This window comes from Vombatus ursinus, unplaced genomic scaffold (genome assembly GCF_900497805.2).
Source record: "Vombatus ursinus unplaced genomic scaffold, bare-nosed wombat genome assembly UNPS02014812.1, whole genome shotgun sequence".
Taxonomy (NCBI): domain Eukaryota; kingdom Metazoa; phylum Chordata; class Mammalia; order Diprotodontia; family Vombatidae; genus Vombatus; species Vombatus ursinus.
This window is the reverse complement of record NW_020954590.1, coordinates 40830806-40846842: the sequence shown is the minus strand read 5'-3', so window position 1 is coordinate 40846842 and position 16037 is coordinate 40830806. Positions and strand designations below refer to the sequence as shown.

The window sequence follows — 16037 nt, the reverse complement described above, 5'->3', positions numbered from 1 at the left end:
GCATAAAAGAGATTATTGTTATATGTCTTTAATTGCAATCAGTGTGTACAAAACTAATGGCTGTGAGAGTTTACCTTCTCAAATACAAGTGGCTGTAAATTTCCCTTGGGGCAGCTAGATGGTACAATGGATATCCGGTGTTCAAATCTGGCCTCTGACACTTACTAGCTATGTGACCCTGGGAAAGTCACTTAACTTTGTTTGCCTCAGTTCTTCGTCTCTAAATTGAGATGGAAAAGGAAATGGCAAACCCACTCTAGTATCTTTGCCAAGAAAACCCCAGTGGGATCATGAAGAGTTGGATATGACTGAAAAATGGCTGAACAACACCAAAGTTCTCTTCAGCTTGGTGGCCAAATGTCACCTGGGGGCTGATGTGCTATGGCAGTCTATTTTGTACTTATTAAAAATTTTCTAAATTCTGCAAAGGAACATAGAATTCTAAATTAATCTGGGGCTATTGCTTATGGACCTATGTAAGCCTATTGTTGGCACTTGAAAAGCCTGTTGTATGGGTCCCTGTGGGTATGAAGTTTCCCTTTCCTATCAGTCTTCAGAAAGAAAAAGACACTTGGAGACCAGAGAAGATGGCAGTGACCAGAATAGAAGGCCATAGTCTAAGCCTGTCCTTGTGGACAGACTTATAGGGGCAATGGGAGAATTCTGTTCCTGCCCCCTTCATAAAGAGAAGAGGATTAAGACAGTCATCTTTGCCTTTCACAGCAGCTCTTAGCAGTTGCAACAAAGAGTGTATAAGGAAAGACACTGGATTTTTCCAGATTTTGGGTGAAGTTCACATGTAGTCATTTATTTGAAATAAGCCAGGATAAATATTTTGTTTTGTTAATTTGTCTTCACTTCATGTCATCTCTATTAAAGATAACTAAACTATTTCATCAATAAGGCTATGGGATGTATTTCTGACAATGCTTGGCACAAAACAACTGTTTAATAAATGCTTTTTGCCTTATTCTGGCACAGAGTTGCTTGTTGTGACTATTTTTCTTTTAGGTTAAAAGTGTGACGTGGAGCCATTTTAAAATTTAACACTATTTCTACAGTAGTTTTTTTTTTAAGTATAAAACAAGTAGAACTTTAAAATGCAGCTTTCTCAAAATAATTTCAAGTGCATACTTATTGGCCCTCCAGGAAAGACAATGAACTTTGGGGAAAAAAATTGATGTCCTTGTATGGAGAGAACCATATTTGTGTCTGAACTTGGCCAAGTCATTTCCCACAGAACTTCTAATTGTTCACAGTATGAGAATTCCAAAGTAGCCACCAGGAAGACCAGTTTTGGCCAAGCTTTTGGTTCATTTATCGTTTCTATGTTGAGGACTCAGATTTATTTGTCTAATAGCCCCAACTTCTTTCCCAACCTCCAGGTTCTCTCTCCAACTGACTATTAGACACCTCAAAGTAGGTGTCCTATAGACATTTAAAACTTAACATGTCTAAAACAGAATTCGTTATCTCTCCCTTCACGCCTTCCCCTTTCACTAACTTTCTTATTACCGTTGAGGATATTATCATCCTCCCAATCACCCATGCTCACAACAGTCCTAGTCAAGTCTTATCATTTTCACCTTCAGATCATCTCTTTTATGTACCCCCTTCTTTCCTCTGATGATCACATTACCTTGATGTAGACCCTTATCAACTCATGACTGGATTACTGCAAAAGCCTGATTGGTCTCGCCTGTCTCAAGTCTCTCCCCATTCCAGTCCATCCTTGTTCTCTTTCATATACTATTTGATCCAGCAATGCTGTCCTCCTTGTTGTTCCTCACACAAGACACTGTACTCTCTCTAACCCTGAGCATTTTCACTGGTTGTCCCCTATGACTGGGAATATTCTTCTTCTTCATCTCCATCTCCCAGATTACCTGCTTTCTTCACATCTTAGTGTCACTCTCTGCAAGAAACTTTTGTTAATCCTCTTTAATCCTGATGCCTTGCCTCTGAGATTACCACCAATTTATCATGTATAGATCTTGTCTGTTACACTGTTATTTGCATGTAACTGTGAGATTTAAGTCCCTGTCTCCTTACCACTATCTCTCTTTGTATCTTCAACACTTGGCACAGTCCCTGGTATGATATAGGTGCTTATTCAATGCCAGTTGATTGACTTCCTGATGAACTTCTATATTCAGTGGCTATGTTAAGTAATATAATTGCCACATGCAAAATTCTATATTCTTGATTTTTCCTTATTCTTGAAATTATTTTGGTACATAGTATCTTTTAAAGGAACAAGAAGGGACCCAATTTACAATTATGCAGAAATAAAACTAATCATTCAGTAATATTTTATTAGCCTAGAATTTTGACATTAATGTCCAGATTTACATTGCCCTTGGCATCATGCATTATGTAGCATATTCTGTTTTACACGTCTATTTGCCTCTTTTAATGCTTATAAATAACATTATAAAGTTAACTTCTTTTTGTTAACAACCAAACATCCTAATTACAGAACTGAAATCTATTTTGTTATTAGGCTTTAGATTTCTTAGTAAACAATACAGTTTTCTAACACTGAAAAAAAATGTACAGTTCCAGGTACGTTTCCTGGGTACTGGGGTAGGGTACTTAGTGTATAATATAGGTACTTCTGTCTTATAATTCATCATCATCTAGTCTGTCACTTTCTGGAGTGAAAATGGAGGCAATTAAGATGATCATTCAAGTTCAGGTGATACGTAAGGTGAAGATCTCACCTTTAGAGGAGATGAAGGCCAAAATATAGTGCCAAAGTAAAATCAATAGGGTAGAGGGCAAGGAGGCAGAGAGAGCTGAATGGCGATATCAAAATTTGAGCTCAGGTGCCTGGGAAGATTGTGATATCATCAATAAAAATAGAAGTTGGGAAGAAGGTCAGGCTTTGTAGTTCAGTGGGTTAGTTCTTACTATTCAGTGGCATCTGACTCTAAGTGACCTCATTTGGGGATTTTTTTTTTTTTGCAAAGATACTAGAGTGGTTTGCCATTTCCTTCTCCAACTGATTTTACAGATGAGGAAACTGAGGCAAACAGAGTTAAGTGACTTGCCCAGGGTCAAACACCTAGTAAATGTCTGAGGTCAAATTTGAACTCAGGTCTTCCTAACTCTAGGCCCAGAACATAACTGCCCAGTAGCTGCCCTAACTGGTCAATTATTCAACAAATATTGAACACCTCCAAGACATACTGCATACAAGGTCATAATATACTATTTCTTAAACCTTGCCTTAGTTTCATAGCAGAATCCCTTCTTTATGTCTAAGAGAATACTACCAATCAGGATTTAAAATATATTTATTGAGTACATACTATGTACAAGTCATAATTATTTCTTTAAAAAATTATTTTTTCTTATCAAATCAACAAATGCAAACATTTCAATATACAAAAATAAACAAGAGGGTTGTATAGAAAGATATGAGCTGCTTTTATGTACAGTGTTTTTTTTTTTATAGAAAGAGAATGTATATTAAGTTAAACAAGATACTAACAACAAAAAATGCTATTATCTTCTTGGTCCTGTACATCAGACTTGAGCCTTCTCCTTCAAGCCCATGCCTTTTCTTTCTGGAGCCTGGACCCTTTACTTGGTGGGTCTTGGCCCAGCATCTGGACCCCCATGGTGGTTGGTCTGCTCGTGGTATATGCTGCTGTCATGATTCATTCTGTGATTTTAATCCTTGTGAGGATTTATGTGATTCTGTATTCATATGCAAAACGAGGGCAATAATAGGGTAGAATATAGCTTACTTGATTAACTAAGCAAACATTTAAAAAAGCCAAAGTTCACCGAAAAAGCTATTTGTTAGTTCATTAAGGAACTAAAAGAGATTTTGCAATTTAAGTTCTTTATGCAAAAGAAAGAAGTGTGGGGAGGCAGGATCAGGGAAAGAAATTTGCCTAGTATCTTTTTTTTTATTTTAAGTAGAAATAATTTAGCAGAATTAATATTCTGGAGGAATAAAAAACAAAACAAAACAAAAAAAAACCAGCAGACAAATGCCCACACTCTTAAATCAGTATCACTCAAGCTCTAAAGTGTTTAGGATGGCAGAATTTCAGAACCTTTACCAGCTGTTCTCCCTGAGCAGTTGCCTCTAGATAATGAATGCTTTAACTGAGTTCTGCATGGGATTAACATCTGTACTATTCCATTGGGCATTTTTGAAATTTGGTTATGAGGGTTACTCTTAAATACTTTGTATATTTTCACCTTAAGATATAATTTTCTTTCTCTTTCTCTCCTTGCCTTGTTACTTCCCCACCTCTACACAGGGCATTGATCAGCGGGATGCACCTCTGAAGGAAATCAAAGTGACAAGTCCTCGTCGATTTACAGCCTCCTTTAATGTTGTGAATACAACAAAACAAGATGCTGGGAACTATCGTTGTATGATACGCACTGAAGGAGGTGTTGGAGTATCAAACTATGCAGAATTGGTAGTTAAAGGTATTTGATTTTTTTTTTAATCTTCTAGACTCCTATATTAAAATAAGTATACATTGTGGACTTGTTAGTTCATTACATTTTTAAAGCTCAAACTTATCTGCTTCTTCTGAAAAGCAAGTCTATAAAAGTCTGTGTTGACAGATTGCATTTTAAATACATATTTTACACATGGGTTATGTTTTTGAAAGCTATATTTTATTTATGTTTTCTTGCTTGTTTGCAGTGGAAATGAATGTGCTCTTGGCAAATGCTTCTGCCAAGTCCATATGCAGTGATTACAACCTATAAATTTATTTAAGGAATGAACATTATTTACTGATAGAAAACCACTTAAAATGCAAATATTCACCAGACAGGAGTGTTTATGACAGGAGGGTGGTTAATAAAACCAAGCGATGTTCATATAAAAATGCCCAGTCACATCACACAAACAATATTGATAAAATGGTGTTAAAATTCATTATGTTTCAGTAACCATCTATGGCTTTATTTTGTGTGACAGAAAAGTTAAGTCATTATTGACCAAGTAGGCGAGGAAATGAAAGGAGGAAAGGGATTATTTTTCTTGAGTTGGCCAGGGATTATTTCACAAGTTTCTAATGTCCTTTAGCTATGGAATCTTTTCCTGGTCAAGAAGAAACAATGTAAACTTTTGGTGCTGCATCTCACAGTTTCACATGGCTTATGGGTTGCCATTTGTATTCCTTTCTAGGAAACCTGAGAGATAACTTGATTTTCTTCATTGTTTATGTTTCCATGTATACATATATACATAAATGCATATACATACATGGGCATGTACGCATACACACATACACACACATACACACACACACAGACATGTGCCCACCAGGCATACTCCCTGACCACATGTTCCTTTTCTATATCTGCATTCCTATTGATGGCAAGGTATTATGGTGGGGAGTGTTATACTTACCCAAATGGAGAAAACATTCTTGTCCTGTATCTTATATATTGTTTAATTAAATGTTTTTTTTCTTTGATCTAATACACCATTTGGTTGACCAGTAACAGAAATACATTGACAGTAACAGAAATGCACTTGTGTACATATATACTCACATATACATAGATGTGTATACATGGATATGGATATATGGGTATGCGTATATGACATATATATATGCATGCATATATACATACCATGCCTTAATACTATTCCAGGTTTGAGATATACTTTAGGTCCAGGTTAGTGTCTACTCCAAAATATAGCATGAATTTCTGTACTTTCACCTCCGCTACCTCACCACCATTAGCAACATAGATGTAGATAAGGAACATGTGGTCAGAGACCATGCCTGATGGTGCCCAAGTGTAGGGAGCACATGTGACAGGATACCCACATGACTGAGCACGTTCATGCTTCCAATACTGTAGAATAATTTCTGTAGCATCAAACGAGCAAAACTTCCCAGGAGCTGAGTGGTAAAGGAGGGGCAAAAGGTCTTTTCATCTCCTATAGTGGCCCTGGTTATCATGCAAATTAATTAATTATTTTGTCCTACATTCTTTTTTTTGTTATGCATTTTTGACATCAAGAAAATCTCCTGAGGTCCCTAATTATCTACTGGTTTCTATGAAAAGAATGTAAAACTCAACCATTGTACTGTCATCCCCTACTCCAATTGTATGTTTTGTGCTAACCTCTATTTCTCTTTGCATGTAGGCATTAATATCAAGTAGCTAAGGGACAGATAATATTCAATAATATTCTAATGTAGTAAATGACCTTGTTAATAACTCAAAACCTTAAGTCTGGTTGAACTTCAGTATTCAGTGCTAAAATAGAAAGCCCTCAAACGCCCACATGGAGCTTGAAATCTAAATTATAAACATTTAGTCCAACAATTGATGAAGATAAAACATGAGGAATTTTTTTTTTCCTTTTTGGTTTATAGCCAACATTTGAAATTATTGAACTGATAGATTATAAACTCTCTGAGGGATTTATCTTTGTATTTACTTTAGTGCTTCACACAGTACTTTATAGGCTGTGGTCAAGATGTATTTGTTGGATATATTTTTGGCCATTTAATAATGACGCTTAATAAGTGCAGATGAAATTTAAATTCATTTAAATTATAATGGTAGGCATTAAATGTTAGAAATTATCTTATTGTTGAACATTAGCCATGAGCTATACATATATTTTCTTAAAATGTCCCAAGATGTGTATATCTGCTATATATCTACATATATCTTTTTATGCACATACATAAAATTTATATTTTTCTTACCCATGGCCTTAGGTGAGGGCAGCTGGGTAGTGCAGTGGATAGAGCTCAGGGACTGGAGTCAAGAAGACATGATTTTAAATGTGGCCGCAAACACTTACTAGCTGGGTGACCCTGAGCAAGTCACTCAACCCTGTTTACCTCAATTTCCTCGTCTGTAAAATGAGCTGGCAAAGGAAATGGCAAACCACTCCAGTATCTTTGCTGAGAAAACCCCAATCAGGATCATGAAGAGTCAGACACAACTTAAACAACTGAACGACATGAGGTTAGGTGATTCTAATAAGATGAATTGATCCTTTAATAAGTAGTGAGTGAGCTGCTTAGATCAAGATCTTGCTCTTAGTTCTGAAATAGAAATTATAGGAAGTGGGAAGGAAAAACAAATTTTATAATAATATTTCAAAGCCTTTTATCCTTTCTCCTTGCAGTATAGTAAGCTACTAGTATAGGTAGTAGAGGTCAAAGACAAATCTTGTAAGGTCAAGAATTTCCCTGTCTGGGGAACCCTATACCTCCCCCATTACCATACAGTGAGTTTGATACCAAAGAAAGAGGCCAAGGGGCTCCTGATTGATTATAGGAGTTTAATCAATCATTGTGAATGCTTACAAAATGGGCAATCTGGGACGGCTAACAGACAATTCAATGAATCCCCACAAAGACCCCCCAAGAGTCCCCTTGGTAATTATAGAAATCAGACAAAAGGAGGCGAAGCCGTAGTTTGCTTCACTGTGAATTGGTAGATATTTTGGGTTTTTGCTTGGGCAAAAACCAGGCTTGGACATTAAGCCAATGTTGATGGGTAAATCCTCAAACGCAAGATTGTGTACTGGTCATGTACTAGACATGAACTGGTCCACTGTGTCCATGGCTTTCATCAATCACAGTAAGTTATGATTTTTTAACAGGTCACCATGTCTGGGCTTTCACCTTTAACAGAGTTTAAGTTAATGTCTTTTTACTTCTTACTATGTATTATAGCTCTTCCCCAATTGGGACCTCACAATCTATTTTTAGTCAAAGAAAATATTGATGCTAAAATAAGAACATGTTCTTTTCTTGTTCGTTATTATTTTTTTTCCCTGAATGCGCTTTTTTGGATGATTGTCCCCCCCTTCTCTCCCTACCTTTCTCTTTCTCTCTCTTTAACTTGAATGGTCTCAATTAGGTTAGGCTGGCCAGAGAAGGACGGTTCAGAGTAAGCAAGTAGGTAGTTTATATAGCAGTTTGCTATCTTCCAAAGACTCCTTTCTGCTGTAGCCTGTCTGGTTATTCTTCAAAATAAGTTTGAAAGTTGGAACAAATAACTTTTTCCTTATCTGTGATATGTAAGTATCTTTCCTTATCTTAGATTATTTTTCTTTGGGCTATTTCAAAACCTTTACCAACTAGTGTTGACAGCTCTTGAGATCTGAAGTGGTTATCATTTCCCCTCCTTCATTCCAACATCTGTATCACTGAGGTTTTACTCTTCTCACACATGAGCAATCATATTCAAATCCTAACAATCAGACTTGTCCAAAAGTAAAGTGGAGAGTGGATCCCACCTTGTTGGAGGTTTTTAAATAGATTCTAGATGTCAGCTATGACATAAAATGGGTCTGGCATGGACTAGATGGCCACTGAGGGCCCTTCCTGATCTAAAATTTGGTGATTTTCTGAAAGTAATCAGCTCCTTGAAAATTATCTCTGAAGAAGCCAACTAATGCAGCAAACTTATTTTTTTTCCTTTACACCTTCATTTCAAAAGAGTTGCAGTAAATATGACGTCCCCATTCTGTCAACCACCTTTTATTAATTAACCATCTAGCCCAGTGCCTTGTACATAATAGGTACTTAACAAATGATTATTGGATTTCACATAAAAAGTATTTAATAAATGGTTGTTGAATTGTGAAGGGTCTCATGTACTCTGTACAAGGTTCTGAAGAAGATAAATCAATAATTTTAAAAATTTAATTTAATTTTCAGTTAAAATTCTTTCCCTTCTTCCTTTAACTCCCTGACCCATGAAGGAAAACAAAATCCATTACAAATAGATTTAGTCAAGCAAAACAAATTCTGTATTATCGGGTCTTTACCTCCCCCACTAAAATATACTTCAGTCTGCACTCTGAGTTCATCATGTTTCTGTGTGGAGAAGAATAGCATGTTTCATCATGAATCCTTTAGAATCATGGTTGGTCATTGTATTAAAAATAAACTTTCTGCAAGTGAGATATTTCAAATCTATCTTAATGTATAGAACCACCAAGATGGAATAAGCATCCTCAGGCCAGCAATTGACACAAAAATAATGAGCTGTCATTTATATGTTTTGTTAGGTTCAAAAGAGCACAGATTGAAAGCTGGAGGAACCTTTGCAGTGTATCAAACCTAATAGTCTCATTTTACAGTTGAGCCCAGAGAAGTTAAAAGTGACCTGGCTATAAGGATGCCTTGTATTTGCTTTGTGTATACCTTAATATGTACATGCTGTCTCCTCCCATAGAACATAGGCTTTTTGAAGACAGTGACCATTTTGCTTCTGTCCTTGTATCTCCCAGTTAGGTGGCTCAGTGTAGAGCATTGGACCTGAACTCAGGAAGACCTGTGTTCAAATCTGATCTCAGATGCTTACAAGCTATGTGACCCTGGGCAAGTCACTTAATGTCATTTGCTTTGGTTTCCTCGTCTGTAAAACTGGAGAAAGAAATGACAAACCACTCCAGTATCTAAACCAAGAAAACCCCAAAATGGATCATGAAGAGTTGGACATGATGGAAATGGCTAAACAACAACAATAATTGTATTTCCCACACTTACCACCTTGGTTGTTGTGCAGTAGATGCTTAATAAATACTTGATTGATTAATTTCTCAAAGTCCCACAGGGAATAACAGAAGTAGGAATTAAGCTCAGGTCCTGTGACTCCAAACATAAAGCAACCTTTTCCTCACAACCATGTGTGAAATAATGCAAATATTAGCACTCTCATTTTATGGATGATGAAAGTGAGACTGAGATAAGCTAAATGACTTTCCCATAGCTGAACTCAAGTCTCTTGACTCTAAGTATAACATTATTTCTACTATGCCATTTACTCTTTACCATATACATAATATAATGGGATGGTGTAATATAGGAAAACGAGTTTGTTTGTTTGTTTTGGAAGCAATTGGGATTGACTTGCTCAGGATCATACTTAGTGAGTGTCTGAGGCCAGATTTGAAGTCAGATCCTCCTGACTCCAAGGCCAGTGCTCTTTCTACTGCACCACCTAATTGCCCTCAAAAGTGAGAGTTTGGTGACAGAAGAGTTTAAGTTTATCTTCTTGACTCTAGCACTGCCATGTTTTATGAAATTGGGTATATGAGTTGCTCATATGGAGCTCCATTTTCTTGTCTCTAAATGCATAAGATTAATATTTTTGTTTGTTTATTTTTTTGCATAGAAGATACTATCACTTTAGAAGTACGTGTGACTATCAAATCTCTTTCAAGAAGTAAGTAAAGCATATGCACTATTGAGGGCTCACCAGGTGAAAAAGGAGACCAACAGCGGCAGGAGCCAAGAAGAATAAAAATAGATCCGGGAGCCATGCCCCAGCAAGTACAATTTGTTTTTAATAGGATAAAGGTCTGGTTTATGCTCATCATGAACGTGCTAGCTTCTACCAGATTAGTTAGGTGCTATCTTGAAAGCTGGGCAGCTGGGTGGTACAATGAATAGAGCACTGGGCTTGCAATTAGGAAGACTTATCTTCATGAGTTCAAATCTGGCCTCAGACACTTGTGTGACCCCAGGCAGGTCACTTAACTGTGTTTGCCTCAGTTTCCACATCCGTAAAATAAGCTGGAGAAGGAAAATGGCAAACCAATCCAGTATCTCTGCCAAGAAAACCCCAAATGGGGTCATGAAGAATTGGATATACCAGAAATAACTGAACGAGAACACCAATCTTGAATGCTAAACGTTTCAGGGAGAGACAATTACTTTTTCAGGGCACTCTAGTAATATGAAAAATTATTTTAACATATTACAAAATTTTAGTTTAGGGAGAACCTTAAATATTATGTATTTTGCTACCCCTTCCCTCCAAGCATTTTGCAAATGGGAAAATTAAGGCTGAGTCCCAAGAGCTCTCAACCATTGGGTCGCTGGGATAGAGAAAGACTCTAAGTCTCCCAAATCTGGGAGTCCAAAGTCTGTTCCATTGTATCATATAACCTCTTGGTATCATTAAAATCAAAATTCTTAATTTAATTTTCATAATGCCTCTAAGAGAGGCAGAGTGCCAAAGAGGTTATAGAGCAGGCCTTGTTTAGGAGAACTTGGATTCTAGTCTCATTTCTGACACCTGTCTATGCGAGCCTGGTAAATCACTTAATCTCTGAGCGCCCCAGTAACTCCCTAAAACTTTAAATTGCAAAAATGTGACCATCCAGACTGGATACTATGTATTTGGATTAAATCAAAGGTCTGATGGAAAAAAATCAAAAAAGCCCTAGTAGTGTACTATCTTCATGAATATATTACACACTGGAGAGGAAAAAATAGCTTTTTATAATTGTAGTCTATTTTTGAAGAAAGAATTAATTCTATTTGTACCTTCACTTGCATTTTGATTAATCAATTCTTTCCCTTAGTCTTTATTATTTTATCTTAGTAATCTGAGAGTTGTATTTATTCAGGATTTTGGAAGAATTAGCTCACAATGTAAATACTGGCTCTATTTTTGTGCGGATTCTAACCTCTTAGAACGTAGGTTTCTTTGGATACTCAAATGGGATATATCCAGTCCTTATTCAGATTTCACATCTGATGTAACCTATTTGGACCTTACCTAAATGGGAGATGAAAAGAGAATAGTCCTTCTGGGACAATGAAGCAATAAAGTCAAGTCTATTTTAGATACTTGTAAGGTATAAAGGGAACCGGTGTATTCACTAACCCTTGTGACCTTATGCTAGAGTTGCATTTTGAATGCTATTTCAGCAGGCCTTGCTAGCCTTTGCAACTTGAAAGTAATTAACTGTTCTTTCAGCATGGCTACATAAATGCCTTAGGATGCTCTATAAAAGTTCCATTTCATGTCTTGGTTCAAGAAACAGTCTAATGGTTTAAATTGATGCTAAATAATTTTTGAGTTCAGTCAAAACTGTTTAAAGATATAAAGTTTCTGCACAAAGCTTTAGTTTATAAAATGTGGGAATTATAATTTTGACAATCTTACAGTAAATTCCTAATCTTCAGAATCTGCTGCCAGCATTTATAGTGCCATATTTTGACTTTGATGTCTAATGAGGTTTTCCCTCAACATTAAAAATGTCACTCTGATGTATCCCCTGCCTCCCCATACCCAATAAAACAAAACAATGAAAAATGTTGTTTTGCTGTTTCCTTAATGTGCTAGAATATACCATTCCCTACTTTTTAGCTTGATCTCTGAGGATTTGTAGGGGAGGGCACTGGGTAGAAGGGCGGTGAGATGCAGCTAAATGGAAATAGAGCAAAAGCCTACACTACTTAAGGGGGTCCACTTGAATCATCACCTGATTGTATATATATTTTATCTGACACTAGCAAAAATACATTATTAGTAGTGGAAATATATAATATCAATTCTCACAGCTATTACCTATCCTGATTTATTTTCAGGATATTGTTAACTCCATAGGTTCCAGCCACTGAGGAGGGATTTCTCTTTGGGTTTGGACAATCTTTCAGGGAGCAACTGACTGGTGTACTGGGGAAACTTCCTTTTCCTTTCCGGATAATTATTTAGGGGAAAGAATGCTTTTGAGTCCACATAGAAGACATTCATATAATGTGAGGAATGTTGTTATTAGTTTGTTCAAGTTTCAACCAGGAGAACATAGGGTTGTGTATTCCTTTAGAAAGGCTTTGTATTCCATTTGTCAGGATGATCAGAAAGGATGATTTCTGCAAAAATGCTTTGTGCTCTAAGTTCTGCCAAAATACAAGGAGTAGAGTATTATTGTTGTTGAAGTCTCAATACTGTATCTTCCGTTAGCAAAAGTAGTGAGGTGTTCTATGCAGATTCAGATTCTACAAGCCTACAGCTTAATGTAGAGGAATCCTAAGTGGGCAAGGATATGAATATGCAGTTTTTAGACAAAGAAATCAAAGCTATCTATAGTCATATAAAAAAATACTCTAAATCACTATTGATTGGAGAGATGCAAATTAAAAAGAAACAACTCTGAAGTACCACCTCACACCTATCAGATTAGCTAATATGACAAAAAAAAGGAAAATGATGGATGTTGGAAGGGATGTGGGAAAATTAGGACACTAATACACTGTTGGTGGAGTTGTGAACTGACCCAGCCCTTCTGGGCAGCAATTTGAAACTATGCCCAAAGGACTATAAAACCACGCATATTCTTTGATCCAGCAATACCACTGCTAGGTCTAGATCCTAAAGATATAAAAAAAAGGGAAAAGGACCTATTTGTACAAAAATATTTATAGCAGCTTTTTTTGTGGTGGCTAAGAATTGGAAATTGAAGAGATACCTATCAGTTGGGGAATGGCTAAACAAGCTGTGGTATATGATTGTGTTGTAAGAAATGGTAAGCAGGATGATTTAGAACTTAACGTGGACTTACATGAACTGATGCAAAGTGAAGTGAACAGAACCAGGAGAAAGTTGTACACAGTAACAGCTAGTTAAGTGATGAAGAATTGTGAATGACTTATCTATTTGCAGCAATACAATGATCCAAGACCAATGATGAAGCATACTATCCCCCTGCACAGAAAAAAACTGAAATTGTTTGAATCAAGACTATAGCATGCTATTTTTTACTTTCTTTCATTGTTTTTTATTCGAGTCTTCTTATACATAATAACTAATATGGAAAGGTGTTACACGATTGCACATATATAACCTATATCTGATTGCTTACCATCTCAGGGAGAGAAAGAGGGAGGGAGGGATAGTATTTAGAATTCAAAACTTACAAAACCAAATGTTTACAAAATTGTTTTAACATGTAATTGGTGAAAAATAAAATATATTTAAAAAGAAAAAGTAGAGGAATCATCATGGGAACCTTTTAGAAACAATTAACTAATTTCTGCTATATATTAAAGTAGTTTTATTATGGCAATAGAAATATGAGAAAGCTTCACATAACTAGGAAGAGATCGAGCATTTTCTTGATATTTTTAATGATGTTTTCAAATGATGATGACTTGAAGGGAAGTAGATTTGCAAAAAATAAAATATCACCTCCAGGCAGGAAGGTTTCTTTCAAACTGCGTTTGCCACTTACCTGTAAGTGTAAGAAAGGCAGCTTGGGTTTTGTTTGCTGTGTAAGGATCTGAATAGAATTGTTTAAGATTCATAAATAGATTGATGAGAACACTAGTTGTAAGTTTTTGTAAGAAACTCAAGGTCTCAAAATTGTAAAATCCCCAGATTTCAGCATTGATTAAAGACTTTTTTTGTAGGTTAACTTAAGTAGTTAACTTTATTTTATAAGTTCATTTTGAAATTATGTCTTAATATATTTAAGGAAAATATTTTAAGTCTTAAGTATTTTTTTAAAGTGAAAATTTCTTTTTGGTTGAAAAATGCCTTTCTGGTTTGATGTTTCAGAACCGCCGGTTCCCATTGCCCCACCTCAGCTTGCATCTGTGGGAGCAACTTATTTGTGGATACAACTGAATGCCAACTCTATCAATGGGGATGGACCTATTATTGGGCGCGAGGTGGAGTACTGCACAGCGAGTGGAAGCTGGAATGACAGGCAGCCAGTAGATTCGCCAAGTTATAAAATTGGGCACCTGGATCCTGATACTGAATATGAGATTAGCGTATTGCTCACCAGACCAGGGGAAGGAGGAACTGGATCCCCTGGACCAGCACTAAGAACGAGGACCAAATGTGCTGGTGAGTTACCAAAATGACAGTGAGAACTTTCTTCAGTTGCATGGATTAGGTTTGTGTTATATGATTTATCCTTCCCACCACTGGTTGGAACTGTGGCTTAAGTCTCGAGTTACCTTTAGTGGACAGTGACTATGAATCGTAGTGTCTCGATGTTCTGTATATAGTGGCTAACATACAGCATAAGGCAGGTTTCATAGAGCAGACCTGTCTCCTCAGGTTTGTAGGAATAGCTATCTACTTTTTTATCTCAGTATCCTCAGAAAGAACAGGAGGTCAGATTTCTTGTCTTGTTCCATTGGTTTAACATTTACAGTTAAAGTTCTTATTTGCTGCCCACCCCCTACACTCCCAAAAAGAGTCCCTATAGCACTGTGAAGGAATGGATATCTTTTTAACATTATTGATGAGTATTTCATGGAAGGGCCACTTGCCATTGGCATTGGACCTATTTGTCAAACAGACAGAGGTGATTTGTGGACTGTGTAAAGATCTCATTTCTTCAACTGTGAAGATATAGATGGCTGAGCTTCATTGGGTTTTATCCATCTCAGAACTCAAAATAGCAGGTGAAAGTGGAAAAAAATGCACATACCTTTGTATTGAAACAAAACAACCAAGAAATCTATGCACAGAAACAAGCATGAGTCATAAGAACATTGCTAGGAAGATAATACTTTGCTGTACAAAGAAGAGGTATAATATAATATTAGGACATTGCAATGTGATTTTGACATTTTCATTAGAAATCTGTAGGGTTTACTTTGGTAAAATAAATGTTTATTTTAAATGTAATTTAAATGTCATTTAAATATCGTTCTTGTGGGACAAGCAGCCACACAGGCCCTATTAGTTTCAGAAACAAAGGATAGTTAGGTGCTTTTAGATAGAAAAGTTTAAATAGTCCCTTTTGACTATTTGAGTATTTTTATTTCATTTTGTTATAGATCCTTTATTAAAATAAGAGTAATAAAATAATTTAAAAACATAAATTCTATTGTATATTTTTCTAGAAGACAATTTTATCATTAGTGTTAGGAAAGGAAAAAGAAAAACCTTCTTAAAAAGTATTAAAATTTGCAATTGATATTTTTTCCTTCTGGATTTGGAGAATAGATCCTCCAAGAACTTGTAAGGCGTAGAATTCACAATGATCTGTTTAATATTTCTGGGACAAATGGTGTGAATCCATGGGGAAATGTATCTATATATATTTTTTGTGAATGGCTAAACTGTTTTAGCAGTCATCAGACCTATTCTGCCATGATACCATCCTCTCTACCCATGGCCATTTATCATTAGCACTTACAAAGAGCTGGAATAAGGACTGTTGTTCAAATATTTCTGGCTTGTCCACTTTCAACTGATCCTTAACTGAAACAGAGTTTCAGAAACCTTTTCTCTCTCTCCTTTCCTTACTCATG

At 36.2% G+C, this 16037-nt stretch overlaps 1 protein-coding gene across 3 annotated transcripts in view; it reads left to right on the top strand.

The window, feature by feature from the left end:
- Positions 1–16037, top strand: part of LOC114053920 (receptor-type tyrosine-protein phosphatase mu) — a 958135-nt gene that overhangs the window by 385357 nt on the left and 556741 nt on the right. For all 3 annotated transcript variants that reach the window (XM_027877057.1, XM_027877059.1, XM_027877058.1), the window contains exons 6-7: positions 4281–4455; positions 14323–14616. In XM_027877057.1, the coding sequence (XP_027732858.1) occupies positions 4281–4455; positions 14323–14616 (469 nt within the window). The remainder of the gene's footprint in view (positions 1–4280; positions 4456–14322; positions 14617–16037) is intronic.